This window comes from Acomys russatus, chromosome 2 (genome assembly GCF_903995435.1).
Source record: "Acomys russatus chromosome 2, mAcoRus1.1, whole genome shotgun sequence".
Lineage (NCBI taxonomy): Eukaryota > Metazoa > Chordata > Mammalia > Rodentia > Muridae > Acomys > Acomys russatus.
Genome location: NC_067138.1, coordinates 23387814 through 23410626, shown reverse-complemented (window position 1 = coordinate 23410626; position 22813 = coordinate 23387814). Strand labels below are relative to the sequence as shown.

General features: G+C 41.1%; 1 protein-coding gene and 1 pseudogene across 1 annotated transcript in view; one reads left to right on the top strand and one right to left on the bottom strand.

Moving 5' to 3' along the window:
- The window catches only part of Vcpip1 (valosin containing protein interacting protein 1), a 28099-nt gene extending 6670 nt beyond the window's left edge, over nt 1-21429 (bottom strand). Inside the window, exons 1-2 of the mRNA XM_051159318.1 lie at nt 18422-21429; nt 4000-4086 (exon numbers count right to left, since the gene is read on the bottom strand). Of these exons, the coding sequence (XP_051015275.1) occupies nt 4000-4086; nt 18422-21143 (2809 nt within the window). The 5' untranslated portion in view covers nt 21144-21429. The remainder of the gene's footprint in view (nt 1-3999; nt 4087-18421) is intronic.
- Nucleotides 10385-10781, top strand: LOC127205660 (pancreatic progenitor cell differentiation and proliferation factor-like; annotated as a pseudogene).
- Nucleotides 21430-22813: the final 1384 nt, after the last annotated feature.

Here is a 22813-nt window from a genome sequence, read left to right as displayed (position 1 = left end):
TCGCGGCCAGCCTGGTCTACAAAGCAAGTCCAGGACAGCCAAGGCTACACAGAGAAACCCTGTCTCGAAAAACAAAAACAAAAACAAATAAACATACAAAACGAAAAACAGTATTGTTAAGCTATCAAATGTCTCTGATTTATTTTTACAGTCACCAAAATAACAGTATAAAAAAAAGAAAAACTTGAACACAAAAGCCTGTACATAAATAATAAATGTTTATAGGGACTAGATTCATAGTAGCTAAAAACTAAAGCAGTTCAAATGTCTTTTGGTTGAGATCTCTTTTTGTTTTGTTTTTTTTTAATGTATGTGTCTGTGACTTTATGCTTCATGTATAAAGGAACCTATAGAGACAGAAGATGGTATCAGATTCCCTGGAGCTGGTATTATAGGCTTGTGAGCTGCCCAAAGTGGGTGCTGGACACTGAACTTAAATCCTCTGCAAGAGCAAAAAGCACTCTTTACAGCTGAGCTCTCTCTCTAGCACCTATTATTAATTTTTAATGTGATACATTCAATCAATGAAATATTATTCAGCAGTGAAAAGGAAACCAACTACTAGTACTTGCCAATACACTCTAAAACAGAAGTAAGACACATGCAATATCCCTGTTTCCAGCCGTGTTATGTCCTATACTGCCTCAGGAGTCTGCTAACAAGAAGGCTATTTTACCACATCTTAGACCACAGACATCTGACCTCCATATGCAAAAATAAAAATCCTTTATATAATTAAAAACAAAACAGAAAAAGGCTTTTCTCCCGAATGGTCAACATGATAAATATTTTGATTACAGTGTACTCTAATACTGTTCAATTCTACTGCTGTACCACAAACGCAGCAACAAGCAGTATGAGACACACGTATGGCCACATGCCAACAAACCTTCACAACAAGCAGCAGATGGGACACGTCCCTCAGGTTAATTTGCCAATGTCTATGCTAAGCAAAAGGAACTGCACACAAAGTCACCCAAATACAGCAATAGGAAAGGGGAATAAATGAACTCTGAAAACACATCAGTGGCTACCAGTATATGGGAACTAGAAAATGGGGGCTGGCTGAAAATCGGGAGTGATAGAAAATACTCTGTGTTTTTACCGCATAACTGTGTATTTCTCAAGATCCATATACAATGTACATAAGGAATATACAGATTCTGAGCACCTCTAACCCAACAACCCAAAATCCATAATGTGCCAAAATCTGAAACAACTTTCTTCAGCACAAAATAATGCCACCAGTAGATTATCTACACTGTGAAACCAGCTTCAAAGTACAAAATTACTTTAGGAGGTAATATAAGAGTATCTGTAGGTGATGTGTTTAAGGCAGGTAGGACATAAGTGAATTTTTAGCTTGAGTTCCAGTAAAAAAAAAAAAAAAAAAGCTCACTAGTGTTCCTAAGTTCCACCAAATCCAAAATGTTTGTTATACATATTTGGGGTATATGATACTTAATTTGTACCTGTATCCCCAAGAAATGTGACTTCTACTCTGTACAAAACACATCTCAACAAGCCTGTCTCTGGGCTAGCAAGATGACTCAGCAGATAAAAAATGCTTACCAAACAAGCCTGACAGAAACCCAAGGTGGAAAAAAAAAAAAACCTGACTCCTCAAAGTTGTCCTTTGACCACAAAGGAGCAATGAATGAGCTGTGGTATGTGACACCCATACCCACACACCCACACAAATCATATACACAACGGTAATACAATTAAGACGTTTAGAATAATAATAATTCTGTCTTTAAAAAAAAAAAAAAGGGCCGGGATGGTGGCACACGCCTTTAATCCCAGCACTCGGGAAGCAGAGGCAGACGAACCGCTGTGAGTTCGAGGTCAGGCTGGTCTACAAAGCGGGTCTCAGACAGCCAAGGCTACACAAAGAAACCTTGTCTCAAAAAAAAAAGAAAAAGGAGAAAAAAAAAAAAAAAAAACACCACCACCAACAACAAAAGTATTCATGTTACATCTCTGAAGAAAAAAGAAAAACACAATGAGGTCCAAATACATTCCCTGCCAACTTCTCTCCCAAGATCTTAAAATCTTAAAATCCTATAGGTACAACTGTATAGTTAAGTACAGGTGTAGTATACATGTTAAATGTAAAACAGCTGTTTCCCAAAACCGAAAAAGCAATGAGGTATGTCAATCACCACTAAAACAAAACAATAAGAATACTGTATCATTTTGTTCTGGGACAGTCATAAGCAGTGTAATCAAATCTGTCTCCAATGTCACAACTAGTATTCTTTCATTATTAAGGATCAAAATAGGATCAAGAAAGCAACACAAAAATTAAGTAATTGTACTGCAGAAAACATATCTGACCACATGAGGATAATAACAAGGCAGATTTATAAAGAAAAACAATGCATTTAAAAATATAAAGACATGGGGTGGGAGACAAAGGATCAATCAGTGAAGTGCTTGCTATGAGCACAAGTTCAATCCTGAGAACATAGGTTGGAAAAAAGTAGCACATACTTAAAATATCTATGCTGAAGAGACAGAGAGAAGTGAATCTCTGGGCTCACTGGCCAGCTAGCCTAGCCTATTTGGAAAGTTCCAGAATAGTAAAAAATCTTAGCCAAAAAAAAACAAAAACAAAAAACAAAAAAACCCAAAATACTGTAGATAGCATCTGAGGAATGACACCTGAGGCTCCGTTCTGGCTTTCACACACATGGGCACATATATATATGTATGTACTCCACACATGCAATACACTTATACGTAAGTTGGGGATGTAGCTCAGTGGTAGAATACTTACACATACACACAACACATATGTAGCTCAGTGTTAGCACACTTGCCTAACATGAGGAAAGCCTCTGGTTCAATCCGTAACACTAAAAAAGTAGGGGGGAAAAAAAAAGGAAAGAAGGTGCAGGCACACACTTTTGAAAAATAGGGTACAGGGGTCTCTTGGACTAGAAATGGCTCAGAAGTTAAGAGCATGTAGTGTTCTTACCGAAGACCTAAGTTCAGTTCCCAACTCACAGGGCCAGGAAGCTCACAGCCCCTGTTTACTCCAGCTCAAGGTACTGGATCAGGAGATTCAGTACCTTCTGGTGTGTGAGGACTTGTGCGCACGCACACACACACACAATTTAAAATAAAAAGTGGGAGGGGGGTGTCCAGTGCTGTCACAAGAAACCATGTGGAAGTCCATCATCCATGCTCCCAGCTGACTGTAAAGGGTAAAGAAACTACTTTGATGGTGTTGGTGACTGCAGGTGGACAGCTGATACATAACAGCCTAGACAAGAAGCCATCAAAGGGAAAATCTTAAAAACTGTGATAAAGATGCTGAAGTGTAGTTCTCCACAAGTGACAGCTTCTGGCAAGGGTGTGAGTAGGGAAGAACCCAGTTTAGTTTTGTTTTTTAAGGGGCTGGCCACTGAAAGTTTGGCCATGCTCCAGTGAGTATATGGGCAACACAAATTGAACTTTTTTCTTTTGGGGGGAGAGGAGGGCAGTTAAAGCCACAAGGGTAGGGGCAGACCTGGGAGGAGTGGGAACTGAATGTGATCACAGTTCATGATGTGAAATTCCCAAATAAGCAATAAAAATATTGTGAGGAAAAAAAAGTATAACAAACTAGACTCAAAAAAAAAAAAAAAAAAAAAGGTGCTCAGGCTGGCTGGGAACTCTTGTTCAGGCAGTTCTCCAATATCATTACCCCAATTTGGACTACAGGAACGTGGTACTATGCCCAGCTGTCAGTATTTTTATTAAATATCATGACTGTCTTGTAATAAATTACATTTGATTTATTTTGTCTGTATGTACATGTATACATGGGTATACATGTGCATGTGGAGGTCAGAGGGCAACTGCAAGAGTTGGTTTTACCATGGAGGTCCCAGGGATGGAAATGCCTCTAGGCACTGAACCATCTCACTGGGCCTCTATTCACGGGCTCTTAATTTTATAATAGCTTAAATAGAAACATTTTCTAAGAGTAAAATCAGAATTTAACTTTACCCATGGTTTTCTTCATAATATTGTAGAATACACCGCCCTGCTGGAACATGTGAGGAAGTCCTTTGGCGTAAGACCACACATCTTCTCCTGAAAGACAAAAGTAGATAAAGTATAAGCTCAAATAAAACAGTGCCATCCAGGATTGTGCTGACACAGATGAGCCTGGAACAGAGATTGCAAGGCCAACGTCCAGAATGAGTATTACACAGATATGATATATGGCACGGCACACCAGAAAATGGACAGACCATGTGAAGGTGAGAGCTACTGCCAAGTGCTGTCACAGAAGAGCCTACACCCAGTGTTTGAAGGCTCATGTCACTTTTCAAGACACCATAACAATCTAAATGTTTAATAAGTTCCCTCAATCTTTAAATATAGGCGCAAACAAAAATATTTTTTAAATTACTCAAATCAACACTGAGCATATTAAACAAAATCTCTCTGAAGTTTGAGAATAGTTTAAGGGAAACTTGCTGATAAACTCTGGTTGAGAACAGGAAAGATGCTGGGCATAGTAGTACATGCCTTTAATCCCACCTCTGAGGAGGCAGAGGCAGGTGGATCTCTGTGAGCTGGAGGCTACCATAGTCTACAAACGTGAGTCCAGGGTAGCCAAGGCTACAGAGAAACCCTGTCTCATTAAAAACAAAAACAAAAACAAAAAAAGATTATAAAAAGATACCTATTTTTATCTAGAATATAAAATTGTATGGTATATATATGTGTGTTTAATGTAAAGAAAAAGAAAAAGAAATAGCCAGGGAGAAATAAATATGCAGTCAAATTAAACATAAGTAATCAATGTTGTCTTTTGTTACTCTGATGTCGAATTTTTTTTAAAAAAGAAACTTAAGGGGGAAAGTATTTGTGTATTTTCCAGTGTATAAGATGACTGGGTGTGTAAGACAACCCCCAACTTTACCAGTTAAAATACAGAGGCTGGAATATACTCGCTGTATAAGACTAGGGTGTGCAGCAGGCTCGGGCATGTGTCTATTTGCAGGCAGGGCACAGACAGGCAGGAGCTTTATTAAATGCCAGCAGGCAGCCAGTACCAGCCTACACTGTCCCTTTAAGGCCTGCTCCACATTCAAACTGAAGAGAGAGTGCCCTTCTGGGCAGGTTCTGGTGGAGAGTCAATCCACACTCATGTTCTCCTCCTTGAGGTACAGGAAGATGGGTGCAGCTTGCTTCTCCCTGCTTCATACTTCCTGCACAGAATCGGCTCCAGCACCCCCGACTATATGCACCAGGCATAGGAAGCAAGGGGAAGCAAGCTGCAGGTGTATAAGACAACCCCCTGACTTTGGCACGGATTTTTCCCGGGAGGGGGGGGGGTAAAATTTTGTCTTATATGCTGGGAAATGCAGTAAATATACCCAAAACAATCATTAAAAGCCCAAAAATATATATAAACAAAATATTATCAAGAGGTTTCAAATAAAAAGATTGAGAACAATAGAGCTTAATGGTAAAACATACTTAGCATCCCCAAGTCCAGCGCTCAATTCCTACCAACAAAAGGGGGGAAATGATAATAGCATTTGAAAGCATCAGTGTGGAAGAATAGAACTATGTTTATGCACTGCTTCTTTATATTTTCATTATGTTCTATTTGGTAAAGGATACATAGCAATAATGGGTTATTTTTTGTCTTTCCAACTAGAAAATTATATTGTTGGATGAGTTTTGAGGGAAATAACTGATACTAATAATCGTATGTCTGAATTCTTTCCCATACATACAGAGGGATATGAAGTTGTGTAACAGTCAGCTAAAGTTATCTTCAGTAAGCCAGTTGGCAATATAAAATTTTAAGTTGTTGTTTTTTGTTTTTCAAGACAGGGTTTCTCCATGTAGCCTTGGACTCACTTTGTACACCAGTCTGGCCTCAAACTCACATTGATCTGCCCGCCTTTGCCTCCCAAGTGCTGGGATTAAAGATGTGCACCACCACGCCAGTGACAATACAAAATTTTTAAAACCCTGGCACTTTAGTATTAACCAGAACATTCAGTTATGTAATATAATACAATACTATTACCAAAATGGCTATATTTAAGAGAAGACATGCAGAAATTTTTTATTTAAAATGTCAAATCTCCCCAAGTACAAAAATACTAATGACACCTGGTAGAAACTACACCGGCAAACCTACCAAACTTCATCTGGAAAACTTATTTCTATGGTAACAACTTTTCATTTAATAATGATCATTCTTACCCTAAATGGCGATAGTTTTTCTAAAATACTTGAAGATATTTATTTATTTAGAAAACATCAAAATATATGGGGTAGCAGGGTGTGAGGTTGTTTTGATTTTGTTGTTGTTTGGGGTTTTTTGGGTAAGAATATGAACAGAAAAATGTCACATTTTTTAGCATTTCACATACCAGACTATGTCTTATTTAAGCAGGTTATGTATCTCTTTATGTTCACCATCTCCCCATAAAGGCTATTCAGACATTATTTTCCTAATCAGTCCCACCATTCCCCATGGCATTTGATAGTATAGATACTATACTATTCTGTTTATGTAATGTATGTATATATTATACATTAAGGGTGAAGTTTTTAACCATCCCCCAAGAACTAATTTTTACGCCAAAGAACAATACTGCCCCATCATTCTGTGGATAAAGGAAGTATAAAACCATCTAAGACTCTTATCTACCTATCTCTGAGCTGAGAAGACACTATTACAGGTTCTTTTACTATCACAACTAGCTCTCTCTACTTCACTTACAAACTCAGAACAATGCTTTAAAAAGACCCCAAAGATCACACAATTAGTAAGTGGCAATATAGGGTCTAAATCCTACATATCAATCCAAAATTTATACATACCCCTAAAATTGAGCATCTTCGAGTTCAAATCATGTTAAGACAAATATGATTGGCACTATTCACAATCCTGCTTTATAAATATCTATGGCATCAACTGCTATATAAAAGACAAATTATGGGGACACCTTTAATTCCAGCACTCAGGAAGCAGAGGCAGGCAGATCACTGGGAGTTCATGGCCAGCTTGGTCTACAAAATGAGTACAGGACAGCCAAGGCTAAACAGAGAAATCCTGTCTCGAAAAACTAAAAGACAAATTATTTCCTTTAGTAACCAAATACCTCTAATGAGTTATCTTTGTTGTTAAGAAAAACAAAAAAGTAAAGATCAGGATCTTATACAAGTCTACCACAGTCACATAAAGCTTTGTATGGTATCTTTTCCATCTATATAAATAACTACTGCCTCTGCCTCCTGCCTAGTCTACTGCTCCCTCTCAACTGCTTTTCCCATTAGACTAGTCCTCCCTGACTCCCTTGTTCATACATGGTTAAACCTCCCATACTGAAGCAAAGCAGTCCAAAGGAAATCCTCAGCTACACAAGGAGTCCTAAGCCCATTGTAAACTACAGGACAATGTCTAAAAAAGAAAGGAAGAAAAAGATAAAAGAGCCAGGTAGTGGTGGCTTGAGCCTTTAATCCCAGCACTTGGGAGGCAGAGGCAAGCACATCTCTGTGAGTCTGAGGTCAGCCTTCTATACAGAGTGAATTCCAGATACAGACAAGGCTAAGTAGATACCCAGAATGGGGGTGGGAGAGGTGGGGGAGAATATAGGTTCAAGATCCCTTTTTAATATAATCAAGAGCTGGTTCTTCTCTACCAATCTCACATCACACCTTACCTTAACCTTTTGCTTTGTTGTTTTGAGACAGGGCCACACCCTGTAGCTGAGACTAGCTTAGAACTGCCAATCATCCTTCATCTTCTTCTACCTCCTAAATGCTGGAATTATAGGTATGCACCATCAAATCCAGTTCCCTCTGCCTTGACTTTTTTTTAATGAAGCAACACTAACTGTTTCAGTTTTGTAAAGGCCAATAATTATTATATATTCTTTAAAGGGCAATTTAAAGAATAAATTTAAAAATCAATAATAGCTCATCTAGTAAAGGCACTTATTGCCAAGCTTGACAACCTAAATTCAATCCCTGGACCCACATGATGATGGAGAATCTACTCCCCCAAGCTGTCCTCTGACCTCTACATATGTGCTGTGGAGTACGTATACAAGTGTGCGTGCGTGCACACACATACACAAATTAACTAAGCACAATAAAAACAAGGTATAAAGTTCAATTTAAGTGCCCTTCCTCTACTATTCATGTGAGTGATTGGGTAATACCTACTTTGGTGTCAATATGTACACAAATACCAAGCCCATTATCAAACTGCTGGCTATTTTAGTTTACCTTTTCTCTTTCTGCTTTTAAACTAAAAGGCTTTCAGATTCAGGGAAAGGTCAGTGGCTTATCAGACTTTCTATTCCCAGGACTGTCACAATGCTGAACAACTGCATTCTTAATACTGGGTGAGTAAACACATAGAATGGGTATCACAAATGAGTTTTTTTTTTTTTCCTGGCTGGAGAGATGGCTCAGCAGTTAAAAGGACTGGCTCCTCTTCTACTGGACCTGGTTTGATTCGCAACATCTACTTGGCAACTTACGATCAGCTGTCCCAGGGGATCTGGACAGGAACCAGGCACACAAGTGGTACAGACATGGATGCAAATAAACAAAAAACAAAACAAAGCAACACAATGCCCCTCCTAGTGGATCTGTAAAATGTAACCAATAGCACCACCTATTTTGAGGACTCTAATAAGTCAAACTCAGCAAAAACAAAAAGTGGCTCCATCTCATTAGAACAAACTCTCTCTCTCTCTCTCTCTCTCTCTCTCTCTCTCTCTTTCTTTCTTTCGACAGGGTTTCTCTGTGTAGCCCTGGCTGTCCTAGACTCATTTTGAAGACCAGGCTAGCCTTCAACTCACAGGGATCCACCTGCCTCTTGATGCCATAGAGCCAGGTGTGGTGGTCCACGCCTTTATCAGGAGGCAGAGGCAGGTGGATCTCTGTGAGTTCAAGGCCAGCCTGGTCTACAAAGCCCGGTCTAGGACAGCCAGGGCTGTTACACAGAGAAACCCTGTCTTAAAAAACTAAAAAACAAACAAACAAAATACTTGTTTTAAGAATCTATTTTTCGAGCCGGGCATGGTGGCGCACGCCTTTAATCCCAGCACTCGGGAGGCAGAGGCAGGCGGATCGCTGTGAGTTCGAGGCCAGCCTGGTCTACAAAGCGAGTCCAGGACAGCCAAGACTACACAGAGAAACCCTGTCTCAAAAAACCAAAAAAAAAAAAAAAAAAAAGAATCTATTTTTCAGGGCCAGGTGTGATGGTGCACACCTTTAATCCCAGCACTCAGGAATGGATAGCCAGGACTATTACACAGAGAAATTTTATCTCAAAAAACAAACTAAATCTATTTTTTTTGTTTGTTTGTTTTTTGTTTGTTTTTGTTTTTCGAGACAGGGTCTCTCGGTTAGCCTAGGCTGTCCTGAACTCACTTTGTAGACCAGCCTCTGCCTCCTGAGTGCTGGGATTAAAGGCATACGCCACCACTGCCCGGCTTTTTTTTTTAATATTTACTTCTTTATGTATATGATTATTTACACTCATTCTGTATGTCTGTGTGACAGAAGAGGACATCAGATCCCATTATAGGGGGCCATGAGCCACATGGTTGCTGGGAATTGAACTCAGCACCTCTGGTTAAGCATTCATTCAATAGTGTTAACTGCTGAGCCATCTCTCCAGCCCTAAGAATATACATTTTTCTAACAATAAAGCAGAGTTAAAATTAATTTTTAAAAGGTCATCATATGACCAAGGACAATACATGCAGTAAACTTCAAACCCCTCCCAAGATCTAGCCAACGGACAGGACATTCTCCACAGTTGAGTGGAAAGTGGGGTATGACTTTCACACGAACTCTGGTGCCCCATATTTGACCACGTCCTCGGATGGGGAGACCTGGTGGCACTCAGAGGAAGGATAGCAGGCTACCAAGAAGAGACTTGATACCCTATGAGCATATATAGGGGGAGGAAATCCCCCTCAGGAACAGTCATAGGGGAGGGGATTAGGGGAAAATGGGAGGGAGGGAGGAATGGGAGGATACAGGGATGGGAGAACAATTCAGATGTAGTATGAATAAATTAATAAAATATATTTTTTTAAAAAGTCATCATAGGAAAAGCAAATAAGTACGAGCGCACTCAACAGTCATAGAGTAGCTATGTTCCGTGGGTCCCTGCAAATGCACTCCATGGTCTAGCCTCCCCAGGCGCTGCCACCCGTGACTGTGTATGGAGACCCACGAGGAGGGGTCGCCCCTGAGCCGAGCCAGGCTGGTTGGAGCAGCTCAGAAGCGGAAGCCAGTGTTGCCAGGGCCTGGGGGACTCGAGGTCCACTCCAGTGTGCGGTGACCAGGCCCACATTCTGCTCAGGTCTCCACCACACCTGGGCCCTGCAGCATGGCAGCCATCCCTTCCAGTGGCTCGCTCATGGCTACCCCTGACTAACTGTCAGCAACATCTGGGCTCCTCATCCAGCAACAGCTCCTGTGTTAGTACAGAATACCTAGGGGACACCGTGCTCCACTCCTCAGGTCTCCCCAAGGCCGACTCCGGCCACTGGTGGGCCAACTTTCTTTTTTGGGAAGTTCACTCTTCCATTCATAGCCACAGTGTTGGACTCTGCTGAGCACTTGGCAAAATCCCTTAGGCCCCCAGAAGCCTGATCACTCGTGACCTGGCTCGTGAAACCATGAGGTAGCAGCCAGTCAACCATCCTGGCCAGGCTAACACCAGGGCCCCCTCCTGGTTTACAGCACTTAACTTTCCTGGCCCCATAACTGTGCCTTGCACCTAGCAGAAAATAAACTCCCAGAAGCCATCCTCCCAAAAATAAAAATAAATAAATAAATAAAAAGGTCATCATACACTGCCAAAATGAAGAGTGGCTCTTACAAGCCTGAGGACTTGTAATCCATATGTGGAAGAAGAGACTGATTCTCACAAATTGTCCTTTGACCTCCACAGGCACATGAGTGCACATACAAATATAATATTTTGAAAGTCATTATTCTAATTTTCCAACTATAAATATTTCTGAAGGCAACTTGGAGAAAGTTGAGAGAAAGAGATATAGCTAAAACAGCTACTGGACAAGAGGGTAATTTTTTAAAGGCTTTTTGACCCAATTTGACCTAGTCTAGCCTCCAACTCAAACTACTCTTCCTGCCTCACCTCGAAGAGCGCAGTGACTGCAGCTAGCCTCCAACTCACTACATAGCTGAGATGATCTTTCAGCGATTATAGGTATGTACTACAACACCAGGTTATAGGAGGAATAATCCACTATTCTACAGCATAGCATGCTAAATATATTGACAATTAACTGTTGTTTCCAAAATAGCTCGAGAGGTATTTTAATGTTCCCAATCCAGGAAGTGGTATGTGTCTGAGGTGATAAATATGCCAACATCTCTGATCCAATCATTACACACTGAATAGATGTCCTGAAATATTACACCTTACATTCCATAAATACATTCCATAACTATGTCGGTTAAAATTAAAATATTAAGTAAAAATTCAATTTGAAGTTTCTACTTTGCAACTTGAAAACTGAAAACTCTACCATGTATATGAAATATTTATTTACATGCATGTGTGTGTATATATATATATATGGAGAATGCATGGAGGCATGTATTGTGCAGGTACATGGAGATCAGAGGTCCTACACTAGCACTCGCCACCTTGTTCCTTTCAGACAGAGTTCTCTCTGAACCTAGAACTAGGCTGGCAGGCAGTGAGTATAAATGATCCTTGGGCCTCCACCCACCAAAGCACTAGAATTATAGGCAACAAACGCTCTTACCCAACTCTCAATCTCCCATATGAAATATATTTTAAAGACCTAAAAGAATTACTTAAAATGCTGACCCTGAACTGGCACGGTGGCTCAGTGGGTAAATGAAGCTGCTGACAAGCCTGTCAGCCTGAGTCTGATCCCTGGGACCCGCATGGTGGAAGGAGAGAACCATCTGGTTGCCCTCCGACCTCCATGTGTGCCCAGTGGCACATGCACAAAATAAACAAAAAATTTTAACTTTGTGAACTCAAAATCTATGACCACAAAATAAATAGTAGGTTTTTGCTTGTTTGTTTTAGAGACAAAGTCTCGTGTCACCCAAGCTAGCTCCAACTCACTACACAGCTGAAGATGACCTTTTATTCCAGCTCCTCTTACTGCTACGCCTACTCACTGATGAGATTACACGCCAGGCACGCACTAGTTTCACACAGTGCTGGGGCTGCATGCATGCTAGACAAGTATTTTATCAACTGAACTTCCTAGACCTTAAGGAAACGATTTGTGTAACTACATTTGAATGGCAGTGAACTTGTTTCTACTACAGAGGATGCTAAAGGTACGCATTTACAGCTTCCTGTTCCTCATACAGACCCTCCCAATTTAAACATTTGCTTTTATCAACACTCAAAGACTCTTTACAGATTTTGGTTTCTTTGTTGTTTATTTTTGTTTTTGTTTTTAAATTGCCTGTATTTATTTGGAGGGCAAGCGTCAAATCCCACAGAGAACAAACTTTAGGATTCAATTCTCTCTTTTCACCATATGGTTCCTGAGGCTCACACTCAAGTCTTAAGGCTTGGAAGCAAGTGCACCTGCTGAGCACTCTTGCCAGTCCAGTCAAAACTATGTCTAAGAAACATACCCTTCATTCTACTTAATACTCAGTCTGTCTCTTAAGTAAATCAAGTTTTTAGTGTCACCAGTAAGTGCATTTGTAATGCACATTCATGCACACTAACCCAATTGTGTATGTGTGGATATAATGGCCAATTTTTTTTTCCAGGACGTTCATATGATAACAATTACCACATCTTACTTTATAAATATATATTGGAATTCTTTGGAAGAAAATAAAAGTAAGTAAAATATATCAAGTGGCTAAATCACAGAAAGTGATTAACTTAATCTTCAAACCATAATTACATAAATCATTACCTATAATGTTTTCATAAAGACAACCTATATGCATCAATATTGCATTCAAATTTATGACTATTCTCACCACAAATGTACTACATATAAATACATAGAACCATCCAATGGCACATAAGGTATAACAATATGCATATGCATGGTCTAGATTCAGACTTTCATCTAGCATTTGAAGAAAAATATAGAGAATAATAATATAGGGACCCAATGTCATCTAAAAAAATAAGCATCTGAATTCCAAATATGATTTTGGAAAATCCTGAGGTACTGTGATGGGCTTCTATCTAAACAGAAACATATTTGTTAAGCATGCATTAAGTCATTAGATTCAACCATCAGTAGCACCTTCACCAATAAATAAAAAAGAAATTACAAAGTGTTATAAGGGTTTTGGATGCTGGAGACTGATCTAAGTAGGCCCTATATTTTAAAAGTAACACCAGGTGTGGTGGTGCACGCCTTTAATCCCAGCACTTGGGAGGCAGTGAGTTCGAGGCCAACCTGGTGTACAAAGCGAGTCCAGGATAGCCAAGGCCAACACAGAAAGACCCTGTCTCAAAAAACCAAAAAGTACATAGTAAAAAGCTATAGTCCTTTCAGGATCAAAGCTGGTAGTAAACTGATATAAATATCACATTTTAAGTAAACTGCAGTCAAATTTTGTTTTTAACCCTAACCTGTCTTTACCTATGATAAATAATTATGAAATAATATTTTAAAAAAGATTTTTTAATATTATATCTGCCATAGCTATCATAAAATAAGATACAAATAATTGGTCTACAAAGAATCATAACATATTTTGCAAAGCCATAGTTGGGACCATTTAAACACTATATAAGTAATGAAGATGGCAGTCTGCAAAACTAAGTTCAATAAACTCCAGTGGTCTGGACAAAATGGTTTAAGAGTACATGTGAAATATCACAAAAAAAATATTATTATGTTTTATACTACCACCATGATTCAAAGCAACCACTTCCATGAATGCTCCAACGCAAACTGAGATGAATGTATTATTTTGTTGATATAAGACAAAATCTATTCATTCATTTATTTTTGTTTTGTTTTGTCTTTGCTTTTGTTTTTGGAGACAGGGTTTCTCTGTGTAGCCTTACCTGTCCTGGAATTGCATTGTAGACCGGACTGGCCTTGAACTCACAGAGATCCGCCTACCTCTGCCTCCCTGAGTGCTGGGATTACAGGCTTGCCCCTGTGCCCAGCTTGTTTTGAGCTTTTTTGTTTTCTGGTGTTAGGAATGAATTTAGGACCTTACCTTCTTTTGTTTTTAAGTACAATATTCACAAAAGCTCAAACAGCCCTTTTCTCTGTCTCATGACCCCCATCATCTACATTGTTGTGCTCTATCACACCCTCCCCGCCATGGTAAATCCGAAGCTATTAGCTAAAAAACAAAACCAAACCACCCAAAAAAAGGAAAATCACATGTTCCCAGCTATTACATGTCAGAACACTTCAAAAATACATATTCTCCGACCCCCTCTGTCTCTGTCTCTCCCTCTCCCCCCCCCCTGTGTGTGTGTGTGTGTGTGTGTGTGTGTGTGTGTGTGTGTGTGTAAAATCAAATCAAATATTTTTCTAAAATGTCCTGTTGGATATCTTCGTGGAGTTTATCATTTTTATGTCTACAGAAAAGAAGGCTGAGCCAGGCATGGTGGCACATGCCTTTAATCCTAGCACTTGGGAGGCAGAGGGGTGGATCTCTCTGAGTTAGAGGCCAACTACACAGAGAAATCCTGTCTAAAAAACCAAAACTAAACTAAAAAACAAAAACAAAAGAAAAGAAAGCTGGTCATGTTTTGATGAAAGCTATAAAATCAGGAAACTCCCTCAGCAGAGAACTCTGCAGGCAAGTTGTGATGATCTGAATGAGAAATGTGGCCCCATAGCCTCCAGCATTTGACTGTTTGGGTCCTAGTTGGTGCTACTATTTGGGTGGGCTTAGGAAATGTGGCATTGCTGGAGAAAAGTATGTCACTAGATGAGGGCTTTCAAGTTTCAAAGCTTCCCTGTGCCTTTCCCAGTGAGCTCTGCTTCCTGCTGCCATTTTAAGATGTGAGCTCTCAGCTTACTGCTGCAGATGCCATGTTGCCATACGTCCCTGTCATGATGATGATGGACACATCCCTCTGGAACCATAAGACCAAATAAACCCTTTCATCTATTAAGTTGCTTTGGTCATGGTGCCCTTACATATAGCAACAGAAAAATAACTAATGCATTAAGTTTACAGAAGGCAAGCATGGTGGTGCATGCCTTTAATCCCACAGCACTCAGGAGGCAGAGGCAGGCAGATCTTTGTGAGTTTGAGGCCAGCCTGGTCTACAAAGAGAGTCCAGGACAGCTAAGGCTCGTATACAGAGAAACTCTGTATTAGGAAAACAAACAAACAAAGAAAAAACAGTTTATAGAAGGCAGGAACTATGTCTCATTCATCTTTGTACCTCTGATATAGTCTCGGGCTCACAGCTTACATTCATTTTGATGAACTAATCTGTGTTCATTCACTCTGCAAACATTTGTTTGGTATCATAAGATGTTTCAGGACTGTACTAGGTAAATATGGTATTCATTAAAACAGGTTATACTCTCTCTGTTCATAGACTTCTAATCTAGTCGGGAAGGGGCAAAGAAGTCATTAAGCCAACAAATAAAATCATTAAATTTAGCAGAGGTGTGGTGGCACACACCTGTAATCCCAGTACTCAGTGAAGCAGAGGCAGGTGGACTGCTGTGAGTTTGAGGCCAGCCTGGTCTACAAAGGGAGTCACCAGAATAGCCAAGGCTACACAGAGAAACCCTGTCTCCAAAACAAAACAAAAGAAAGCAAAACAAAATATACCGCCTTCTATTCTGATCCTTCCTGTCTTCACCTTTAATATTTACATTGCTACCTATAAACCCTAAGATACATATATATATATATATATATACACACACACACACACACACACACACACACACACACACACACATAAAATAAAGGTGTATTTTGCTAATTTAAGAGTAGTAGCATTTGAGAGATTTCTGCTTTAAGAACTAACACAAGCCTAGTATGGTGGTACATACCTGTAAATCCTAGCATTCCAAGCATTTGGGAACCTAAGACATGAAGAGCATGAGCTTGTCTTTTGAGCCTGGACTACATAGCAACATTCTGTCTCCAGTGATGACGACGATGACAACAACAAACCAAACCTAAAACAAGCAAAGTACTAAGACAGTGGCTGCTCCTGTTTAATAAATATTAGTCTTCTAAGATTTTTAAAAATTATGTAGAAGGAACGTGCTTGTGTCGGGCATGGTGGCACACACGCCTTTAATCCCAGCACTCGAGAGGCAGGTAGAACTCTGTGAGGCCAGCCTGGTCTTTAAAAAAAAAAAAAAAAAAGAAATGTGTTTGTAAAAATATTAGTTTGGGGATAGTTATATATTTTGACCATGTATAAAAAGTATTTAGTAACTTAATGTTTAGATTGGTGGTGCTGAAAAATAGGCATTATTTAGAAAATTGCAAATTTCAGAATGCAGAAATTAGCTGCCTTTATGTTTGTCTAGAAAATAGCTTGAAATCAAGTTTTACAATACTTATTACCTTCTCACTTATATTTCGTTTTGAATATATCCTCTAGAGATTAGAGAGACTACCCAGGTACAGTGGCACATGCCCATAATGCTAGCATTCTAGGAGGCAGAGGTAGGCGGATCTCTGTGAGTTCAAAGCCAGCTAGTCTACGAAGTGCACCCAGGATAGCCACGGCTATACAGAGAAAGCTGTCCTGGAGGAATGGAAGAGGGGACAGATGGGAAAGACTTTTGCTTACTAGTTTTGTAGATCCCCTTTATTTTTGTATCCTTATTCATTTTCCTTACAGCACCTTTAATCCCAGCACTCAGGAGGCAGAGGCAGGCTGATCTCTGAGTTGGAGGCCAGCCTGGTCTACAAAGCAAGTCCAGGACAGCCAGGACTACAAGAGAAACCCTGTCTCAAAAAACAAACAAACAAACAAAAAAAGTCCTGTACTTCAGCAAAGATGACCTTTCTAGTTACCAGAATTACCATGAACCCCAGTGCTATATTTCCTTTTTGTAGAACAGTGTATAAACATAGTCAAATTCTGCTTTCCAGGCTTTCTCAATGTTGAGTGCTGACCATCATTCCATTTCTGCAGATACAGTCTTTCTTTAGACATGTTAAATTCAACTTTAAAAAAAAAAGACCTTCAATTGCTTTCTAACTAATTGTTGGACACTATACTAGGCACTGTATACACAAAGTCAATAGGAGATATTTGCCACGTACTTGTTCAAGTTCATCCTCTTTTAAGACAGACATTATTATCCTGTTTTTAACTTGGGAAACTGCCAGTCTTGAAAATGTTTTCTATCTATACCTAATTTTGTCTATTTTGTGAGGATGTTATTCAATTTTTTTCAGAGTTCTGGGAATACTTTACCCACGCTCACATCAACTACAGAGGTATTTTGTACGGAAGCAGCTGAAGTGCTGGGGAGTTAACAGTTCGCCTGAAATGATAAGTTAGTAAGTAGTAGCGCGAAGAGTCAAACTGTGCCCTCTGATTCCAAAGACCATACAGCCATTCCTCTATTCCATGTAGTCTCTAAGAGAACACAACACTTCAGAAATATGGAAAATAAACTAAGCTGGTTTCTCTAATTCAGGTTTCATGCCTGCCAAACTAAAATCAACAATATTAAGGTCAAAGTTTGTATAGTTTTTAGATCTCCCTAAAATTAACTAGGCTCCCAACTTAATAAGCCAGTAATAACCAATCTTCATGATAGTGGGCCAAGGCCCAATTCACTACTATTTAGTAGTCTGAGAAGACAGAATCCAAGTCAGTACCCCACTGCCATCTTTGTTTCTTATGAGCTAGTCACTGCGATTATGGCAGTCACTGAACCATGAAATTAAATACAAAACGTAAGTGAACACATAAGAAAAATATGTTGAAGGAAAGGGAAAACAAGAAATGAAGACAGGCTAGTAGGTGGGAGTGCAGTGAGACTACAAGCACCAGAAACTGCAATTCATCAAACAGGAAGTCCTAAAATCACATGACAAGCAGGAAAATGAAATTAAAAATAAATAAAAAAGGATTAAGATGGAAAGGCCTAAGAGCCTGCTACGGTAGGAAAAAAAAGAAAGAGCTTTAAATAGGTGCATTTGTTTTTTTAAAACAACATTTGAAATAAGATATATTCAAGTAAATAGGTAATAGCTGAGGAACCACTTTCATTTTGTAGTTTCATTCTAACAGTCAGTAATAGTAATAATAATAAATAATAATAATAATAAAACACTAACAAAAACCATTTTCTCCTAAGTATAGAATCAAGGATTTATGGTAAACAGGTTTTTTTTCCTCCCAACAGAAAAACTCAGAATTTATACTCACAATTAAGATATACCATCAGAGTTGAATTGCTCTTACCCATTAACGTTGCTAAAAGACACAAGGAGTACATTTCTTTGTCAGCTTGCTCCTGAAGTTCCTTGGACGACAGTCTGCCAGTAACAGCAATCTCTTCTTGCTTCACAGAGTGGGCTGAGTGAGCTGCAGAAGATGGACCACCTTCTGCTTTGCCTTTTAAGATCTCTATTGTAATTCTGTCACCGTGCTGTAAAGGAACAGGCTCCTTTTCCATTCCTGCCTGGGGTGGCATTAACTCTTTAGGAGGAAAGCCATATCGAATACACTGTAAATACGGAGGAATGTTGAACTCTCTGGCTATACTTTCCTGAAGTTCAAAAAAGGTTGTTGAAGACTTAAGGGTAACCATGGATTGCCGTCCATCATTAGTTGTTATTCGAATCTTCTTCTCCTTAGACGTCGTGGGTGAGTAGGGAGCCTTGGTGGGGGTAGCAGGTGCAGAAGATGGACCGTCGCGAACAGTACTTGGAGAAACAGTTCTGGGCTGCCCCTTTTGCTCTTGCTTTAGCTTCTCTGTTTTCCGTTTCTGCATTGCAGAAGCTTGTTCGGTGATGTTCTGTTGAATAGTTCTTTCAGTTTTACTCATGTTTAACTCTTCCTTGTGCAAAGTCTTGGCTTTCTGTCCAGTAAGAATAATTTTAGTTGGCAGCTGAGACTCCAGTCCTGGTCCTTGCACGTCTCCAACTCTTTGAGCATGAGCACCGTCTATATTTACAGGAGTGTAATCGTCAGGATTTTTTTTTGCAGTCTGATGCAATATAGTGTGGACAACTTTCTGAACTAGGATCTCACTCCCAAATTCACCTGGAAAGTGCTTGGTAACAAGTTTCATTGCAACATCATAAACGTTACTGTTCAACGTTGGATCACTTTCATACTGGAACCAATATACTGTTTCTCTGACTACTCTTCCTCCCCATTCTAAAGTGATAGGAAAGGCTTCTGGGAGGTTGTCATATTCTTTACCTTCCCAAAAGTGTTTGAATCCACAGCCACATTTGCCACCAGTAGATCTAGAATTAGTTCTGTCTCCGTCCAAATACACAATAGAGCCATCTCCTCTGACTCTTCGCACAGATGTGCCATGGCACCAATTACAAGCTGTTAGATTACTCAATCCATAGTCTGGTATTAGAACATCTTTCACTTGATCGTATGAACAAACCAAATTGTTTAAGGGAAAACTGTAATTTTTGTCAGGCCTCAGTTGTCCATGAGTGCTTTTTGCCAGGTTATACAGTTTCCCTCCTGGAGCCAACCACTCAGGAGGTACATGAAGTTCAGAAAGGGCACCGCAGAGCAGACACTTGTGAAGGCGATTATCCATTACTGCTTTTTTAGCAGCTGCTGTAACTTCCTCAGGCTGAACTCCTATCACCCCAGTCCTTCTGTAGAAATACTGATGTACATCAGCAACCAAACTAGGATGGATACCATGTTTGTCCATGAAGACTTCTTCCATAGCAGCAACCAGCCTAAGTAAGTACTTATCTTGCAAACTTCTGTCTCCTCCAATAACACAACCACCATCCTCCTCAAGTTTGATGTACTTCTTAATAAGGTCCTGAGGCACACCCCATGCTTTAGGAAGCAAATTCATGGGTAGTTTGGGCAAGGCAGCCCCTTTTATACCTACCAAAGGAATATAATGGTTTCTACCAGAGCTACTCCACGCAATACAGATCGGCTTGTTCAAATGGCCATCTCTCCCAGTGCACTTCTCTGCAGGTATGAGCCCAGGTAGAAAGGTGGCTGAATAATCACCAGAGCTTCTCATGCCACTGAGGGAATCTAAGAGAATTATAGGGCGATGTAACACATTGGCAAGGCCAAATATGTGAATGTTCCTTAGGCCCAAGGGGACACCTTCAGGTGGCACAAACAGAGGGTCACACTCATTGATAATGTCCTCCCATTCGGCAGCATCAATAAAGTCATGAAACAGGGCCTGATATCGGGCTAGGTGCTGCTGAAAGTGTTGCTTAAGATTCTCCCTCAAGGCATGCCAGAAGAGCTCTCGGCCTACAAGAGCCCTAGATACAGCATGCACTAGGCAGTGTCCATCCCCATCCACATGTACTGGAATGAGGCATTCCTGACTTTTATTGGCCCGCTTGATATCCTCGAGAGTGTCGTGCAAATATAGGAGGCTTCCGGAGCGGTCCTTGCCGTAGCCCACCGTGTTGACGTGCTCTGGTTCGATGAGGAAGGCCCGGTCCCCGAGTAACGAGCAATCGAACAGTTCGCCCTGGTTCATGTCCCGGAGAAGCTTGGCCCGGCCCGTTTGTTTGTCCATTCCATAGCGTGCCAATATGGGCGACAATAATTTGCAGTGGTAGTTGGAGAGGCCCATCACCTTTACCAGTTCCGTGTTCTTCTTGGGAGCCCCCGTCACCCCGAGTAGCGCGCTCCGCAGCAGATTGTGCAGCACTAGGTCCGGGTCAGTCACCTCCTCCACTCCCAGCAGCTGTTGCTGCTCGTGCCGTTGTCCGCACTCGGTACACTCGATGCTGACGGAACCGGAGGCCGGGAAGAACAGGCGCGCCTGGCACTTGGGATCCGGGCAGTTCCCGGAAAGGATTCTCCGGTCCCTTCGTTTCGAAAGGCCCCCCGGAGTAGCCGCCGCCGCCGCCAGCGACGACGACGACGACGATGAAGTCTGCGGAGCCTCGGGGGGAGGAGGCGGCGGCGGCAGCGGAGGCGGCGGCGGCGGCTGAGACATCGCTCTCGGCTCTCGCTCGGCGACCCAAGCGACCCTCAAAGGCGCATAGCCAGACCTCCGGCAGCCCGACGAGGTCTAGTCCAGGCCCAGACGAATGGCTTTCCTCTCCCTACCAGTTCCTCCTCCTCCTCCTGGGCGAAGGCGGAAGCGCCGGACGTTGTTTCTCTTCTCACTTCTCCACTGCCTTAGCCGTTGCCCCGAACGTAACGGCCACCACCCCACCCCGCACTCACACTCACTCACTCTCGCTCTCTCCCTCAGACACAGACATACACGCCCTCACTGAGACTGCGCAGGCGTAGCTTCCGCTCTGCCCTCTGGGAACCATAGTCTTCCGGCTCCTCTCTCGTGGAAGAGACTTAGGCGCTTCCGTCCAGAAAGAACTTCAAATACCGTGATGCAAAGCGACCCGGAGCGCGAGGGGAGGAGGAAGAGGAAGGCAATCGCAATCGGAAGGCGGGGGCAGAAAGGAAGACGATGACTCGCGGGGCTTGTCGGTAATTGTATTTTTAGCTGGATTTCGTCTGTAGTTTGCCCCCCCCCCCCTTATATGGCCCAAGCGAAAGAGTCAGAGAGACCACATTTCCTAGAATCCTGTGCGTGGTGTCCCAGCGCTCTTTCCCTTTGGGCATAAAGGAGTGTGCTTGGTGAAAACATGAGGAAAAAGGAATAGTGGGAAGCCAGGCGTGGTGATGCACGCCTGTAATCCCGGCATTTAAGAGGCAGACACAGGAGGATCTCCCTGAGTTCGAGGCCAGCCTGATCTACAAAGAGTCCAGGACAGCCAAGGCTACACAGAAAAACCCTTATCTCGAAAAACAAAAACAAAAACAAACAAACAAACAAAAAGGAGTGGCAGGGTAAATGATCTGAAGTACAGGGCCGCTACAAGTGTTGGGAGAGTGGAAAAGCTAAAAGGCAAGTAGGGAAAATAAATAAGTAAATAATCCCAGGGATTTGTCGGGCTAGGAAATGGAATCAAATTATTTAGTACAGGTTACAGGTCCTAAGAAAATGAGAGAGGGAATTTTCTATGGGGCAATTTTTTTTTTTTTTTTTTAGTATATTAAATTTTCAAATACTCTTCACGAAATCAGTAGTATAATCTTAACTCCAAAAGGTTAACATTACTATCTCTTTTTATTACCACCTACCTAGCAAGTGCCATAACTGAGCCCCACCTTATTTGTAGTTAAGCATGTACTCCACTGCTCTAAATTGAGAGGAAATTAACAAGTGAGCATCAGAAATGGTCAGTGGTAAAATCTGGCTGGGCCACGAAGAATTTAATCGTGTGTGTGTGTGTGTGTGTGTGTGTGTGTGTGTGTGTGTGTACAGTGAACAGCACTTCCCTAAAAAGTTAGATTTTTAAGGTGTTTACCTCCTTGGTTCCAAAATACATTTGGTTTTGTTGTTGTTGTTGTTTTTATATCATTCAGTAAGTGGGACAGCAGTTGTTGGTTTCAAAACTAGCTGTGCCCTGGGAAGGCTGATACATGCAGATGTCCAGCACAAAGCCAACATGGGAGTACTGGGCAGGAGCTTGTCAGAAAAAAAAAAAAAAAACCTCATGGAGAAAGTATATTCAAGAGTAAATGAGGACTCGGTGAACTAGAGTCGAAGAGCACGGTGGGAAAGATGAGTGGTCTTTATTACTGTATAAAGGTGAG